The 17,673-nt window shown below is 60.5% G+C and overlaps 1 protein-coding gene across 1 annotated transcript in view; it reads left to right on the top strand.

The window, feature by feature from the left end:
* Positions 1-17,426, top strand: part of LOC144677003 (leukotriene B4 receptor 1-like) — a 19,080-nt gene extending 1,654 nt beyond the window's left edge. Inside the window, exons 2-3 of the mRNA XM_078537270.1 lie at positions 5,753-6,761; positions 16,939-17,426. Coding sequence (XP_078393396.1) covers positions 5,753-6,761; positions 16,939-17,426 — 1,497 coding nt within the window. The remainder of the gene's footprint in view (positions 1-5,752; positions 6,762-16,938) is intronic.
* Positions 17,427-17,673: the final 247 nt, after the last annotated feature.

The raw sequence follows: 17,673 nt of genomic DNA on the forward strand, positions 1-17,673 counted from the left end.
GCTGCGCCGGCTCCCGGTGAAGCAACCTCCATTTTTCCCAATCCTCACCCTTCTTTTCAAATCCCTCCAATGGCCTCGCTCCCACCCCCCCAGCCATGACCCTCCGAGATCCCTGCACCCCTCCTGAGCTTGAATGGCCCCCTTCTGTTCCCTGTGTGACAGGCTCGAGGGGGGCTGAATGGCCTCCTCCTGTTCCCTGTGTGACAGGCTCGAGAGGGGCTGAATGGCCTCCTCCTGTTCCCTGTGTGACAGGCTTGAGGGGGGCTGAATGGCCTCCTCCTGTTCCCTGTGTAACAGGCTTGAAGGGGGCTGAATGGCCTCCTCCTGTCCCTGTGTAACAGGCTCGAGAGGGGCTGAATGGCCTCCTCCTGTTCCCTGTGTGACAGGCTCGAGGGGGGCTGAATGGCCTCCTCCTGTTCCCTGTGTGACAGGCTCGAGAGAGGCTGAATGGCCTCCTCCTGTTCCCTGTGTCACAGGTTCGAGAGGGGCTGAATGTCCTCCTCCTGTTCCCTGTGTGACAGGTTCGAGAGGGGCTGAATGGCCTCCTCCTGTTCCTATCTACGAACAGCTAAATGGTGCTTTCGCTGGTTGAATCCTGCCGGGGGGAGGGTGAAGTTCATGGCACAGTTCCCCTCGCACCCCTGAGTCAAACACACAGACACACACACCCCCACAGTCCGGCACCCCACCCCTGCCTCACCCCTCACCGCTCACCCACACTTCCGCTGGCGAATCGATCCCTGTCTGGCCGCTGTGCACTGTATGTGTACAGGAGGAGCTGTCACACACACACACACACACACACACACACACACACTCACGTGTCCGGTCCCAGGCAGGGAGTGAATCATTTCCTCTCACTCACCTTCCTTGTTGGGCGGGTTAAGCCAACCCACGGTACTTACCGGAAAGGTTGGGAAACTGACAGCCCTGCACTGAGGGCCGAGCTGCGAAGAGAGGCCGATGGTGAAGGGATGTCCTGGCGAAAACATAGGAGAGACCAGTGGGAGTGGGCCCTTCAGGGCCTTGCGTCCAGTTCCGGCCTTCTGGCCTGAGAGAGGGTACACTTGCCGCAGAGGGAGTGCAGCCTGGCTCCCTGAGATGGCGGGGTTGGCGTACGGGGAGAGACTGGGGGCCTGAACTCCCTGGAGTCCAGAAGAACGAGAGGGGGAGGTGGACCTCATAGAAACGTATAAAATCCTGACAGGGATGGACAGACCAGAGGCAGGGAGGATGTTTCCTATGGCTGGGGGATGTGGGTGTAGAACGAGGGGGTCACAGTCTCAGGATACGGGGGTGGGGGGTAGGCCATTCAGGACTGAGGAGGAGGAGGAGAAACGTCTTCACTCAGAAGGTGGCGAACCTGTGGAATTCTCTACCTCGGAGGGCCGTGGGAGGGGAGGAGGGCCGAGTCGCTGAGTTATATTTCAGAAGGAAACAGGTCGACTTCCAGACGCTAAAAGCGTCGAGGGGTGTGTGGGGGTGGGGGAGGGAGAGAGAGCGGGAGCACGGAGTTGGAGGATCACGTTGAATGGCAGAGCGGGCTCGAGGGGCCGAATGGTCTCCCCCCTGCTCCTGCTTCCTAAGTTTCTGTGTCTCCAGACCCAGTCCAACGTCATTCCCCCCACTCGTCCGATCGGCAAACTAGTCCACCCTCCAATTCCTCCTCCAATTCCTCCTCCAAATCCCCTTCCAAATCCCCCTCCAATTCCCCCTCCAATTCCCCCTCCAATTCCCCCTCCAAATCCACCTCCAAATCCTCCTCCAAATCCTCCTCCAAATCCTCCTCCAATTCCACCTCCAATTCCACCTCCAATTCCTCCTCCAAATCCTCCTCCAAATCCCCCTCCAAATCGCCCTCCAAATCGCCCTCCAAATCCCCCTCCAAATCCCCCTCCAAATCCCCCTCCAAATCCCCCTCCAATTCCCCCTCCAATTCCCCCTCCAATTCCTCCTCCAATTCCTCCTCCAAATCCTCCTCATCCTCATTCTTTTTTCGAGTGGGTGCATTCCACATCGCAGGCACCGGCCGCGTAGGAGTAAAAACCCGCCCCCCCCCTCCGCCCGCACCACCGCCAACCCCCAACACCTCGGCACGGCCTTGACCCGCCCGCGATCGATGGGCATGCAAGAGGGCAGAAGCAGGAGCGGGCCATTCGGCCCATCGATCCCAATCCCGCCCCTCCACTTGACACCATCGTGGCTGACCTGGGGCTCCGCTTTCCCCACCCCCACCCCCCCCGTATTCCCATGATTCCCCACCCCGAGAGACCCAAAAGTCTGTCCGTCTCCCGGCCTCGAACGCCTTTGACAGTGGAGAGTCTGCAACCCCACCCCCCCGGAAGAAATTTCTCCTCGTCTCGGTCCCCAAACTGTCCGGCCCCCTCATCCTGAGACTCTGCCCCACCCCCCCCACCCCAGGACCTCCGGGTGTTTTAGATTCCCCAGGACCAGATGGGAATGGCCTCCTCCTGTTCCTATGTAACAGGATCGAGAGGGGCTGAATGGCCTCCTCCTGTTCCCTGTGTAACAGGATCGAGAGGGGCTGAATGGCCTCCTCCTGTTCCTGTCCACCCTGTCGAACACCTCCCCCCACTCAGAACCGTGTAGGTCTTGACGAGGTCACCCCTCGTTCTCCTCGATTCCCAGAGAACCCGAGCCCGGTTTTACTCAGCCTCTCGTTGCAGGACAACCCACCTCCTCCTCCCCACCCCCACTTCCCCCCTCATCCCGGGGACCGATTGAGTGAACCTTCCCTTCTCCGCCTCTGAGGCAAGTCTGTCCTTCCTTGAAACGCGGAGACCCAACACCGCACAGCGCGCTCCCCGCTCCGGACACGGCCTCACCAAAGCCCGGATCAAGGGACGAAAATCCGGCCCTGGCCTCCAAGTTACAAGTGGTCAAGAACCACACCCGAAACCAAGTCGTGAAGCCGAGGGCCGAGAGTGACCTGTCGGCATCTGTCTGAGCCGGTGTCTCTGTCCTCTACCATTGTGCACATCAATCCCGCTAGGGCCTCCCGGCTCTCGCACCCTGTGTTAGAATTGGGCCGGTCGATTCAACAGCCCAGCCTGGCTTTGAATTTGGGCCCTTCCCGGGGTTTTAAGACCTCTCTCTTCGAGCGACCAGATAGTCTCGATCGTCTCCTCCTTCGCTGCTTCGTTGCAAACACCCTCACCCATCGTGAAGACAGATACAGAGATCGGCGCTCCCTCCACCACCGACGCACAGCGGCAGCAGTGTGTGTACCATCTACAAGATGCACTGCAGCAACTCACTGAGGCTCCTTCGACAGCACCTCCCAAACCCACGACCATCTAGAAGGACGAGGGCAGCAGACACACGGGGAACACCGCCACTTGGAAGTTCCCCTCCGAGCCACACTCACCATCCCGATTTGGGAATATATCGGCTGTTCCTTCACTGTCGCCGGGTCAAAATCCTAGGGAACTCCCTCCCCAACAGCGCGGTGGTTGTACCTACACCACAGGGGACTGCAGCGGCTCAAGAAGGCGGCTCACCCACCGCCACCTTCTCAAGGGTGTAATTAGGGATGGGCAATAAAAATGCTGGGCCCAGCCCAGCGACGCCCACATCCCCGTGAAAGAATAAACTAAAAATATCCCATTCTATGTTCAGACAATTGAAGCCTCAATTAAACAATATTAACGTCATAAGAAATAGGGGCGGGAGGAGGCCATTCGGCCCCTTAAGCCTGCTTCCCCTCCCCATTCAATAAGATCGTGGCTGATCTGATTGTGGCCTCAGCTCCATTTTCCTGCCTGTCCCTCCCCCTCCTCCCTCCGCCCCTCCCTCCCCCCATAACCCTCGACTCCCCTCGTCAATCGAAACTCTGTCTAACTCGGCCTCGGATATATTCAGTGACCCGGCCTCCGCCGCTCTCTGGGGGGAGAGAATCCCACAGACTGACCCCCCCTCGGAGAGAAGAAATTCCTCCTCGTCTCCCTCTTCAATGGGAGACCCGCCCCCCCCACCTTATTTTTAAATTGTGCCCCCCTCCTCATTCTAGATTCCACCCACCCACCATGAGGGGGAAACATCCTCTCAGCATCCACCCTGTCAAACACCCCCCTCAGGATCTTATCTGTCTCAATAAGATCCCCTCTCGTTCTTCTAAACTCCAATGGGTACCGACCGGCCCCAACCTGCTCAACCTTTCCCCATGAGACAAACCACCCCACTTCATCCCGGGAATCAGCCCTCAACTCGATCATCCCTTCCGAGCGTCACCATCCTTTCTTCGGTCGATATTACCTGCCCCCCAACCCCCCACCTCCTCCTCACTCCCCTTCTAGGTCGTTCTCCTGAACAGACCCTGAACAGAGTTATTAAAGCTTCCGACCCCCTCCCACCCCTCTCACTGTGAGCTACGTATAAAAGCGTCCCAGGTGGACCCTTAGAACCTGAGGGCAGAATTCCACACTCCCTGGCGGGTATGTAGGTGGGGTGGATGGTGGTGGTGGGGGGGGGGGAGGTGGGGGGGGGGGGGGTGGTCCCCTCAGCTGCGCTGACCCACTGCAAGAGCCGCTTGCCAAGTCCCCACCAGCTCCCGCATTTGGCCCCCTGCTTCCCTACAAAATCTCTTTCCCCTTCGTTAATGTCGGGGCCTGTGTGGTGTGGGGGGGTGGAGGGGCCTCGTCGCCAGTTTGTCGTTGACCGAGTTGGTCGCCAGATCGCAATTGTCCATGAACAAACGTTCTTCCCAAAGCTACGTCTACACATCAGGTAAAACCCGGTAGCCCCACCCCCCCCCGCCTCCGGGAGGCCTCGGTGGAGCCGACCTCTGCCGCGCACTCAGGCAGCCATCTCCGTACCCCGACCCCGACCCCTCCCCGCTGCAGAGGAAGGGAACGTTGCCCCCGCCTGTTCGCCAGGCTAGCCGCGCCCCAAACTGAATTCAGTCCGCCTCGTATCCACCCCCCCCACTCCAACAACCCTAACCCTAACACCACCCCCCCCACCCCCACCACCAACTCCCCCGCCCACCAGCCCCACCCCGGCCGCCCCCAAACCACGCTCCCCTCCCTCCGATCCCTCCTACTTCCAAACTAGAGTTAAGGACCGGGGGTTGGGTGGGGGATTGGGGGGGGGGGGGGTGGGGGGTTGGGGGTAGGGGTGAGGGTGGGGAGGCCCAGTATCGAAGGTTTGGACGCGAGGCGGAGAGATAGGGTTTGACCGGGATTTGACACCCTCGCGGGCCCCTCCCCCGGCTCGGAGGGCAAGGGCGCCCGAGCTGCGGCCAATTGCTAGGGGTTCCGGCGCGGAGGGTGAAGCCAGGCCGATGGTGGACTGGGAAGGAGTTAGATGTAACTCTTGCGGGGTGGGGGGGGTGGGGGGGTGGTGGGTGGAGGGGTGGGAGGCGCGAAAGGGATCAAAGGGATATGGGGAGAAAGCGGGAGCAGGGCTATCGGGTTCGGCCGGTCCTGACGAACAGCGGCGTGGGGCTCGAAGGGCCGAGTGGCCTGGGTCCTGCTCCTGGTTTCCACGTTTCTATGGCTGGGCCGCTGGCGTGAAGCTCGGCACACTCGGGCTTGCTCAGCAAGTGCTGTCCGGTTCCGTTTCCAGTCAACGGTATCCCCCCAAGGATGTTGATAGCGGAGTCGGGAGGAGGGTGGGGGGGCGGGGTGGAATTCAGCGACGGTAATGCCAGTTCACTTTGAGACCTTGCCTTGACCCCCCTCTCTCTCTCTCTCTCTCTCTCCCTCCTCCCCTCGCCCCCATCCCACCGCAGGCTGACACCACCGGCGCACTGGCCAACCAGACCTGCCACGCCAACTCCACCGTGCTGGACAACCTGCTGAGCTCCAAGGCCTCGACCATCATCGGCAGCCTCATCCTGTCCCTGGCCCTGGCGGTGGGCCTGCCCGGCAATGCCTTCGTGCTCTGGACCATCCTGTGGCGCATGCGGCGCCGGCGCCTCACGGTGACCTGCCTGCTGATCCTCAACCTGGCCGTGGCCGACGGGGTGACCCTGCTGACCACGCCTGTCTGGATCCAGTTCCTGCTGCTGAAGGACTGGGCCTTCGGCCGGGACTCCTGCAAGGCCCTCCACTACATCTGCTGCCTCAACATGTACGCCAGCGTCTTCCTCATCGCCCTCATGAGCGTGGACCGGCTGCTGGCGGTGACCCGGCCCCACGCCGCCGCCCGCCTGCGCCGCCGGCCCAACTCCCTGCGGGTCCTGGTGTGCCTCTGGGCCCTGGCGGCCCTCATGGCTGTGCCCGCCCCCTACTACCGGGACGTGCACAAGGGCGCGGTCGAGTGCCTGAACGTCTGCGAGCCAGTCCACCTGAGCCTGGCCGACACGGCCTTCCACTACCTGGCGGAGACGGTGGTGGGCTTCCTGGCGCCCTACGCCATCATCCTGGCCAGCTACGTGGTGGTGGGCCGCCGGCTCAGCCGCCTGCGCTCCCGGCGCAAGGGCCGGGTGGAGCGGCTGATCGCGGCCATCGTGGTGGCCTTCGGCCTCTTCTGGCTGCCCTACCACGCCATCAACCTGGCCCAGGTGGGGGCCAAGGCCGCCGGCAGTGACGGCCTGCGCGGCTGGCTGAAGGAGCAGCGGCCCATGGTGACGGCGCTGGCCTTCGTGGGCTCCGGCATCAACCCGGTGCTCTACGCCTTCACCGGGGTGGAGCTGATCCGCACCTCCGGCCCCAACTTCCTGGCCAAGATCTTCGAGGTCACCACCACTGGCGCCGCTGACGGCAGCTGCGTCGGCCAGAGCCGGGTCCTGCTGCCGGGTTCTAGGGGCCGGCAGCCGCCTGCCCCCGCCACGCCGACCCCATCACCCGTCGGCGCGGAGACGGAGGGGGAGGGGGAGGGGGAGGGGATGGTCGGAGGGAGGGAGGGAGGGACGGCAGGGGATGGTGGTCTCATCGGGGGCTCTTAACGCCGTTTCCAAGGGCGCAAGGAGTCCGTTCACTCCATCGAGCCACTGCTGGCTCTCCGTGGAGACACCCGGTCCTATCCCCGGCAAATTTATCACCCCTCCACCCCCCCAACCCCTCGAGCCCCCATCCCATCTCCATTTGAAACCATTCATCATCTCCGCTCCCCCCCCATGAACCCCTCGTGGGCATTTACCACCCGCTAGGTAAAACGACCCTTCCTCGATCCCTCCGCCGACAACATCTCTCAGCCAAAGCCTTAAATCCGTGTCACCCCATCCCCCTCCCCCCTCATCCTCATCCTGGCGCCCATCAGCTGATGGGAGCCACTTTTCTCCGCTCGCCTCATCTAAACCTGTCAGAATCTCCTCCGCCTCTTGTCCAGCCTCCCCCTCCGCCTCCCTCAGCTCCGAGGAGAACGACCCCCAGCTTCTCCGACCCCACCTCCCGGTTATAAAAAAATCCCTCGTCCCTGGAGCCGTCCCGGTCAACCTCCTCTCTCCGGCCCTCTCGGGGACCCCTCACACCCATGGCAGGGTCACCGAATCACACGCGGCGCAGAAGAGGCCCTTCGGCCCATCGAGTCTGCATCCCGTGAACCAATGGATAAGCACACGGGGAGTCCACCTGAATGGGGCAGAGTTGGGTGGGATTGGGGTGTGGGGGGGTTGTCGACAAGGAGCCTGATGAGTCATTTGGGCAGGGGGATGAGGCGGGGAGAGCGAAGATACCATCCAGTCGATCGGGGGGGGGGGGGCCTACCCGACACCCAATACCACCTGCCCCACCCCCACCCTGGGGCGCCCACTGGGAGGGAGCTTGGCAAGAGGGCAACCCGCCGGCCCAGGCCTCCCGGCAAAGCAAGGCCTACAGGTAGGCCCGGAAGCCTCTGTTGTCAACAGGCACCCACTGCCGGGTTGGGGGAGGGGGGTGGATAGGGGAGGGGAGGATGGGGAGGGGGAGAGGTGAGGAGGTGGGGGGGGGGTGGGCAACAGCTTTCACGTGCACCCCCAGCATCGCCCCGCATCCCGAGGATCCTGGAGGTCATGAACTCCGTGCTGTTGGCCCCCCCCGTTCCCCCAATTGACCTCCTGGTTCACCAGCCCCCCCACCAACCAACCCCCCACACCACACGGACCCCCGAACTCCCCTCCCCTCTCCCCTCCCCTCCCCTCCACACTCCCCTCCCCCCGCCTTGGCGCTCGTGGCCATCAGTCAACCTGGAACTGCGTAGGCCTCGGTTTCCAAGCGGATGTATATAGAATGTGTAAATATGCATAACCTGCTCCTCTCAATAATAAAAAAAAACACTACAGGGCACCATTACCGCTCCGAGCCGCTCTGAGTTCATTCCCTCCCTCTCTCTCTCTCTCTCTCTCGCTCACGGTTTTGGGTCAGCCTCCATGGTAGAGGGTGAGGTGGAGGGAAACGAGGGAAAAAGCAGCCCGACAGCCAAGAGCCCGAGTGTGGCTGAAAAGGTTGCGGTTGTGTGGGGGGGTGGGGGAGGCTTTTTTTGGGTGGAAGTTTACTGCTCCGCACTCACCAGGACAAACGCCAGAATACCAAATTTCAGAGCACCGTAACAAGCTGCGGTGTGTGGGGGGGAGGGGGTGGTCTCTGACCCTTGGGGCACAGGCATTGCTGCCCTTTCCCACGGGGCCCCCTCCGAATGCGGGGTAGGTGAGGGGAGCGACGGAGTGGGCCGAAGTTGGCTAACCCACGTTATTGTTTGCAGACCCCCACCCCGGGCGGTTTGGAAATAACCACTGCCTGGATTTCAGAAAGACCCATTCAAGTCAGGAATTACCTGTTGGGATGGTTTCAGGAGATGGGGATTTTTTTTCTTTTTAAATCAGGGGACATGGGCTTCGCTGGTTGGGGGAGCATTTAATGCCCATCCCTCAGGACAGACCCTCCCACATTGCGGCACTCCCTCAGTACTGACCCTCCGATGGTACAGCACCCCCTCAGCACTGACCCCCCGACAGTGCAGCACTCCCTCAGTACGGCCCGCCGAAATTGTGGCACTCTCTCAGCACTGGCTCTGCGACAGTGCAGCATTCCCTCAGGACAGACCCTCCTACAGTGCAGCATTCCCTCAGTACTGACCCTCCTACATTATGGCACTCCCTCAGTACTGATGCTCCGACAGTGCAGCACTCCCTCAGCACTGACCCTCCTACATTGTGGCACTCCCTCAGTACTGACCCCCCGACAGTGCAGCACTCCCTCAGTACTGATCCTCCGACAGTGCGGCACTCCCTCAGTGCTGACCCTTCAACTGTGTCATGTTCCCTTAGTACTGATCCTCCGACAGTGCAGCGCTCCCTCAGTACTGACCCCCCGACAGTGCAGCACTCCCTCAGTACTGACCCTCCGACAGTGTAGCGCTCCCTCAGTACTGACCCTCCGACAGTGCAGCACTCCCTCAGTACTGACGCTCCGACAGTGCAGCGCTCCCTCAGTACTGACCCTCCGACAGTGCAGCGCTCCCTCAGTACTGACCCTCCGACAGTGCAGCGCTCCCGCAGTACTGACCCTCCGACAGTGCAGCGCTCCCTCCGTACTGACCCTCCGACAGTGCAGCGCACCCTCAGTACTGACCCTCCGACAGTGCAGCATTCCCATAGTACAGACCCTCCGACAGTGCAGCACTCCCTCAGTACAGACACTCCGACAGTGCAGCACACCCTCAGTACTGAACCTCCTACAGTGCGGCACTCCCTCAGTACTGATCCTCAGACAGTGCAGCACTCCCTCAGTACTGATCCTCAGACAGTGCAGCATTCCCATAGTACAGACCCTCCGACATTGTGGCACTCCCTCAGTACTGACCCTCCGACAGTGCAGCACTCCCTCAGTACTGACTGTCCAATGCCTCGGCCAATCAGAGTCGATTTGCCAACCAACCAGCAGGCTTAGCTCCGGTCGTATAAGATGTTGTGACCCTTTGAAATTTGGCATTTTTGCATTTGTCCTGATGAGTGAGAACTGCCTTGCGGCTCTTGAGATATGGCGTGTTTGACCACAACTAAAAACTGGCCTTCCATGTCACCATGGTCGCTGACCTCTGACCCGGGGAGCTCGCCTCGAATATTAACCCTGCTCCTTCAGCCGGCTGCCAACCGAATGCCCGAAAACTGGAAGTGTGGCCATCACCCCCCCACCCCCCACCCCCTACCCCGCACCCTCGAGGTCAACCTTGGACTTTGGGCCTTTGCGTGGAATTGTCGGCGATGTTCCGATATCGCTCGAAGAGAGAATACACCAATGGACGAGCAGCCAGGATGTCAACCCTGCGGCCAGCAGACCTTGTTCGGAGGCGCTTCCGGCTGAGCTTGGCGGCGTGGGATGTGAAGGAATTGCAGCTGCGCTTTCCAGTTAACAATAGCTGTTGAATCTGTACGGTAAATCTGTCTGCTGAACAACCCTGTGCTATGTCTTCCAATAAACTGAGCCTACCTTTTAGTTTACCCGTTCTGCCGTCCGATTGGATTAATCAAACACAGGAAGGCAACTGGCGAGTGGCGCAGATCCCACCCCTTGACCGAGGTTCACGCACAGCTGAATGAATCCCCTTCGAGAGGAGGGAGAGATGCGGCTTCTGCCCTCCCTTCCCCACTCCCCCCCCTCATCTGGTGGAAAAACCGGAGGCACTGCGCCAGGAGGGAATTCATTCGAGGCGCTGGCGCTCCTTCAAGGGGCGGTGGTGGGACAGCGGTGGTGGTGGTTGAGGGGGGGTGGGGGGGGTTGGTTTGGGGCCCATGTCACGCCCAAAGCCAGCAACCGGCCCTCCAAACCGAGCACCTCCCCACCCAACACACGTTAATGGCGGAGGGTTTCCTCTCTCTCTCTCTGTCGGGGGTTGTGTGTGTGTGTATGTGTGTGTGTGTGTGTGGGGGGGGGGGGGGGGGGGAGGAGGGGAGGGTCAGCTGATGACCTTTAGCCCTCCTGGACGGGGCGGGGTGGGTCAAAGGTGAGAGAGGTGAGGCGGGTGCCCCTCGGCCGGAGTTAGTTTTGACCGAGCAAGAGGGCCATGCGCGCGGCTTAGGACCTCCCCCCCCACCCCCACCCAGGCCCAAGGGAGGGTGCGCTGGGCCCCCGGAAGGGGGGGTGTGGCGCAGGGTCAGTTCCCGGGAGGAGAAGGTTGCCCTTCGACGAACGGCTGGGAGGAAAATCGAGGCCTAGGCCCCCGGGAGTTTGGAAGAAGGAGAGCCGATCGCATTTGGCGATGGTTTATTATTTGATTATTTATTTATTGACCTTATTTAACCATTTCCTCTTGCTTGCGGTGGGGGGGGAAGAGGTGGGGGGTCTAGAACGAGGGGGTCACAGTCTCAGGATATGGGGGGTCGGCCATTGAGGACTGAAGAGGAGGAGACACGGCTTCAATCGGGGGTCGGGGGTGGGTGGCGAACCTGTGGGATTGTCCACCACAGAGGGCCGTAGTGGGGGGGGGAGGGCCCGAGTGACCTTTAGCCCCTCCTGGGCGGGGCGGGAGGGGTCAAAGGTGAGAGAGGTGAGGCGGGTGCCCCTCGGCCGGTGTTCGCATTGACCGAGCAAGAGTGACGCGCTTACATTTAATGTATATTAATACATTATTATGAATATGTTTAAGAAGGATTTAGGCGGATTCCTGGACCCTTAAGATGTCGAGGGGTACAGTTGAGGGGGGTGGGGGGAGGGGTGTGGTGGGAGTGCGGCGTCGAGATCACGTTGAACGGCGGGAGGGGTCGTTGAGTGCGGCAGCCGCGATCACATCGAATGGCTCCGAGGGGCCGAATGGCCCCCACCCCTGCTCCTATTTTCCCCACGTCCCGCAAAGTCGTTCGAAGGCTCGGCGGCGGGGGTGGAGGGGGTGGAGGGGGTGGTGGGGGGGGTGCGGACGCTGCGAGGCTGGCTCCTCCGCTCGAGCGATCCGGCCCTCAGCGGGGGGGGGGTCATCGGCGTTTGTCACCCTCCCACCTCATCGCCTCCCGGGGCCTCTGCTGCCCGTCTCCGATCGCCTCTTAAACCCAGCGTCTCGCTCGGCCGTTTCGGAGCGGGGCGAGGTGGGGGGGGGTGGGGGGGTGGGGGGTGGTTGCGAGTTAAGAGTCAACCATGTCGCCCGTGCGGCAGGGTCTGGAGTCACGTGTAGGCCAGACCCGGGTAAGGATGCCAGGTTTTCCCCTTCCCTAAAGGGGGGGAAACACGAGCGAACCAGATGGGGTTTTTAACTATCGATGCCGCGGTCCCCATGACTGAAACTGGCTTCGTGCTTTCAGATTTTACGAATTGAATTTAAGTTCTGCCGCGGGTAGGATTCAAACCCATGTCTCCACCCCCCACCACCCCCGCCCCCCCCACCACCCCCCACCCCCCACCCCCCGAGCGTTAACTGGGGGCCTCTGGATTATTAGTCCAGCGACTCGACCACTACACAACCACGTTCCCCCCCCGCCCGCCGACAGGTAGCGAGGCCTCACGGCAAGGGGGGCAGCCATTTTGGACTGAAACAGGGCGCGACATCTACAGCAACAGCCGCACCGCACTGCATTTACATAGCACCTTTAATGTAATCCAATGTTCCGAGGCGCCTCCACAGGAGTGTTAAGAAACAGAGTCCGGCACTGAGCTGCACAAGGAGAAACGAGGACTGTCGATCCAAACCGTGGGTCATGAGCAGCGTTTTAAGCCGAAGGGGCGGAGAGGGGCGGGGAGGTTTACCTAGGGAATCCCGGAGCTCGGGGGGACCATGTCCGCCACTGTCGGAGCGATTCAAATCGGGGGACGTGGAGTGGGGTGTGAGGCCAAAGCTGGAGAGGGCCGGAATCGGAGGGGATCTCGGAGGGCCATAAGGTGGGGAGATTACAGAGGTAGGGAGGAGGGAGGGTGGGGGTGGGGGGGGGTGCAGGAGGGAGCGAGGCTACGGAGGGATTTGGAAAACAAGGAGGAGGATTTTGCGTCGCTGGACCGGGAGTCAGTGTTGGTCGACGAGCACGGGGTGGGGGGTGATAAGGGGAGGTGGGAACGGGACACGGTGTGAGTTTGGACACGGTGGTGGGGGGTCAGCGGGTTTGGTCGGGCTGAAGTTTACGGAGGGCAGGATGTGGGAGAGCAGCCGGGAGTGGGTTGGAATAGTTTTACAGGATGTGGGCGTCGCTGGGCCGGGCTCAGCATTTATTGCCCCATCCCCCTAATTGCCCCCTTGAGAAGGTGGTGGGTGATTCACCCTCTTGAGCCGCTGCAGTCCCTGTGGTGTAGGTACACCCACTGTGCTGTTAGGGAGGGAGTTCCCAGGATGTTGACCCGGCGACAGTGAAGGGACGGCCGATATATTCCCAAGTCGGGATGGCGAGTGTGGCTCGGAGGGGGAACTTCCAGGTGGTGGTGTTCCCCGTGCGTCTGCTGCCCTCGTCCTTCTAGACGGGAGCGGTCGTGGGTTTGGAAGGTGCTGTCGAAGGAGCCTCGGTGAGTTGCTGCAGTGCATCTTGTAGATGGTACACACACTGCTGCCACTGCGCGTCGGTGGTGGAGGGAGTGAATGTTGGTGGATGGGGTGCCGATCGAGCGGGGGCTGCTTTGTCCTGGATGGTGTCGAGTTTCTCGAGTGTTGTGGGAGCCGCACTCACCCAGGCAAGTGGGAGGAGTGTCCCATCACACTCCCGACTTGTGCCTTGTAGATGATGGACAGGCTTTGGGGAGTCAGGAGGTGAGTGATTCTCCGCAGGATTCCCAGCCTCTGACCTGCTCTTGTAGCCACAGTATTTATATGGCTGGTCCGGTTCAGTTTCTGGTCAATGGTAACCCCCAGGATGTTGATAGTGGGGGGATTCAGTGACGGTAATGCCATTGAACATCAAGGGGCAATGGTTAGATTCTCTCTTGTTGGAGATGGTCACTAACTGACACTTGTGTGGCGTGAATGTTACTTGCCACTTGTCAGCCCAAGCCTGGATATTGTCCAGGTCTTGCTGCATTTGGACATGGACTGCTTCAGTATCTGAGGAGTCGCGAATGGTGCTGAACATTGTGCAAACGAACATCCCCAATTCTGACCTTATGATGGAAGGAAGGTCATTGACGAAGCAGCTGAAGATGGTTGGGTCGAGGACACGACCCTAAGGAACTCCTGCAGTGATGTCCTGGAACTGAGATGATTGGCCTCCAACAACCACAACCATCTTCCTGTGTGCTAGGGTATGACTCCAACCAGCGGAGAGTTTTCCTCCCAACCCCACTGCCCCCCCCACGCACCCCCAACCCCGAGTCCAGAGGTCCGAAGGCAGAGGCTCACCCTAAATGGTGGGAATCTTTGGAATTGTCTACCCCCTTCCTCCTCTCCCCCCCACCCCCACCAACGACCCTCCGGTGAGTATATTCAGGATTCAGAGCTTTCAGCCTCTCTGGGCATCAACGGGCACAGGGGGGGCAGGCGGGGAAGTAGAGTTGGGGGCACGAGGTCAGCCATGACCTCGCTCAGGGCGGAGTAAGGTTGAGGGGCTGAATGGCCCTCCAGTTTCTTGTCGTGGGTGTTAGCCGGCACAGTCCCAGCACAGGTTGAGAGAAAAAAAACGAAGGACAATTTAATCTTCACAGCTTGTGGTTTCCTCCGAACTGTGTCCTTCAGGGGAACGGGTTTCCGGAATTATCCGCGAGGCCGGGCCGTGGCGTTTGTCCGGCGGGTGTTTCGGGAGGGTGGGAGTCCGTGGGTGCAGACGCTCCCGGGAGCGACACTAACACTTTCTCTTCTTCCTGTCCTTGGTTTTCCTCGTGATGTTCATGGTGTTTCCGTGTCCGATCTGAAGACCTTCCACCATGGAGCTCTGGATGTGAATGGATCCTTGGGAGCAGGAGAGAGACAGAGAGAGCAGAGAGAGCGAGAGAGAGCGACAGAGAGAGAGAGAGAGCGAGAGAGAGCGAGAGAGAGAGAGGGAGTGAGGGAGTGAGAGAGAGAGAGAAAGTGTGAGGGAGAGTGAGAGAGAGAGACAGAGAGAGCAGAGAGAGCAAGAGAGAGTGACAGAGAGCGACAGAGAGAGAGAGAGAGAGGGAGTGAGAGAGAGAGAGAGAGAGACAGAGAGAAAGTGTGAGGGAGAGAGTGAGAGAGAACGAGAAGGAGAGAGAGAAAGAGAGAGTGAGGGAGAGAGAGAGAAAGTGTGAGGGAGAGAGAACGAGAAGGAGAGAGAGACAGCGAGAGAGAGCGAGAGAGAGAGCGAGAGAGAGAGAGAGAGTGAGGGAGTGAGAGAGAGAGAGAGAACGAGAGAGAGCGAGAGAGAGCGAGAGAGAGTGAGGGAGTTTGAGAGAGAGAGAAAGTGTGAGGAGGGAGAGAGAGAGAGAGAATGAGAGAGAGCAAGGGAATGAGAGAGAGATAGAATGAGGAGAGAGAGAAAGAGAGAGTGAGGGAGAGAGAGAGAGAAGGTGTGAGGGAGGGAGAGAGAGAATGAGAAGGAGAGAGAAAGAGAGAGCGAGAGAGATAGCACGAAGGAGAGAGAGAGAGCGAGAGAGAGAAAGTGAGGGAGAGGGAGAAGGAGCGAGAGTGAGAGAGCAAGAGAGAGAGTGAGAGGGTGAGAGAGAGAACGAGAGAGTGAGGGAGAGAGAAAGAGAGAGAGTGAGGGAGCGAGAGTGAGGGAATGAGAGAGAGAAAGTGTGAGGGTGAGAGAGAACGTGAGAGAGAGAGTGTGAGGGAGAAAGAGAGGGAGTGAGAGCGAGAGAGCAAGAGAGAGAGAGAGTGAGAGAGAGAGAGGGAGTGAGAGCGAGAGAGGGAGCGAGTGCGAGAGAGAGTGTGCAAGAGAGAGAGTGAGAGAGAGACAGTGAAGGAGAGAGAGAGGGAGCGAGAGAGGGAATGAGAGCGAGAGCGAGAGAGCAAGAGAGAGAGTGAGAACAAGAGAACGAGGGAGAGCGCGAGAGGTCGAGAAAGAGAGAGTGAGAGAGAGAGAGAAAGAGAGAGAGTGAGGGAACGAGAGCGATAGAGAGAGAGAGGGAGAGCGAGGGAGAGAGAGAGAGAAAGAGAGAGCGGGAGAAAGAAAGAGAGAGGGCGAGAAAAAAGGGCGTCAAAGGGGCGTGACTCCTTGAGCCTGTCCCCGCGATTCCCTTCACGGAGGGCATTCTCCGCTCAGCCCACAAGCCTGACCCTGAGCCTCCTATCGCCCGTCATTGTAACTCTCCTCCACGCTCTCGCTCCGACCTCTCTGCCCTCGCTCTGCCCCACTACTCAACAGGAGCCTCGAGGGGCAGCGCCCTCACCTTCCGATGCGGCACTTCACTGGCTTCCGGACTCAACGGCGATTTCAACAGCTTCGGACCCGAACCCGTTGGGAATGATTGTGCCATTCACACCTCTTCTACACCCGCCTTCAGTTTCTCCGCTTGCTCCGTCACCGCCTCCTCTGGCCAATGGATCGCCCTCCCTCGGTTATTTAACCTCCCCCTTGCCTCCCGCCCTACAACAACACCTTACATTTATACGGCGTGCCTTGGACGTAACGATCTTATCGAATGGCGGAGCAGGCTCGGAGGGGGCCGAATGGCCTACTCCTGCTCCTGATTCGCACGTTGGTACGTCCCAAGCCCCTCGCTGGGGCGATTGCCGGGCAGTGGGCCACATACGGTGGGGGAGGGTTATTAGGGCCAGGTGAGCCCACGGGGAGAGAGGGAGAGAGAGTGGGAGAGAGAGAGACAGAGAGAGAGACAGAAAGAGAGGGAGAGCGAGTGAGGGAGTGAAGGGAGAGGGAGACAGGGAGAGAGGGAGAGAGAGGAAGAGAGGGAGAGAGACAGAGAGAGAGGGAGAGAGAGACAGAGAGGGAGAGAGACAGAGAGAGAGGGAGAGTGAGTGAGGGAATGAAGGGAGAGAGAGACAGAGAGAGAGAGGAAGAGAAAGAGAGATGGGTCAAAGGGGACGACCTTAAAAATGCATCTTAAAGGAGGAGGGGAGAGGACGAGGGGATGGCGGGAGTGGAGGGGCACAGAGAGCTGGGAGAGTCGGGGGAGGGGGTGTGTAGGGGAGGCTGGAGGCTGCCGGTGAAGGCAGCTCTCCGCCAACACCGTCTCCCAGGGCCAGCCAGGGAGCGGGGGCCACACACAGGCCCGGGCCTGAGCCCAAGCCTGGGCCTGAGCCTGGGCCTGAGCCTGAGCCTGGGCCTGGGCCTGGGTCTGGGCCTGAGCCTGGGCCTGAGCCTGGGCCTGGGCCTGGGCCTGAGCCTGGCCCTGGGCCTGGGCCTGAGCCTGGGCCTGGGCCTGGGCCTGGGCCTGGGCCTGAGCCTGAGCCTGGGCCTGAGCCTGAGCCTGGGCCTGGGCCTGGGCCTGAGCCTGGCCCTGAGCCTGAGCCTGGGCCTGAGCCTGGGCCTGAGCCTGAGCCTGGGCCTGGGCCTGGGCCTGAGCCTGGCCCTGGGCCTGGGCCTGGGCCTGGGCCTGGGCCTGAGCCTGGGCCTGGGCATGGGCCTGGGCCCGGCCAGCGATGCCCACCTCCCATTCTTCCCCGAGTCGACACAGAGAGAAAGGCCCAGCCTCTGCCACGGGCCCCTCGACACCAGGAATCGCTGAGCCTCAGGTCGAAGGCCAGCGAGTGGCCCAGCGCGCCAGCCTCCCTCTCTGGAAGGGAGCTCCAGGTTTCTTCCACACTTCCCCGTGGAGAAAGGTTTCCTGGTTTCATCCCTGAAAGGCCCATTTTTAGACTCTGCGCCACCCGCTCCCCACCTCCACACCCCCCAACCCAGTAGACCAATTCTCCGCCAACCAGCGGAAATAGTTTTGCTCTCTATCTCTCTCTCTGTATCTCTCTCTCTCTGTC

This window comes from Cetorhinus maximus, unplaced genomic scaffold (assembly GCF_964194155.1).
Source record: "Cetorhinus maximus unplaced genomic scaffold, sCetMax3.hap1.1 HAP1_SCAFFOLD_2115, whole genome shotgun sequence".
In the NCBI taxonomy this organism is placed as follows: domain Eukaryota; kingdom Metazoa; phylum Chordata; class Chondrichthyes; order Lamniformes; family Cetorhinidae; genus Cetorhinus; species Cetorhinus maximus.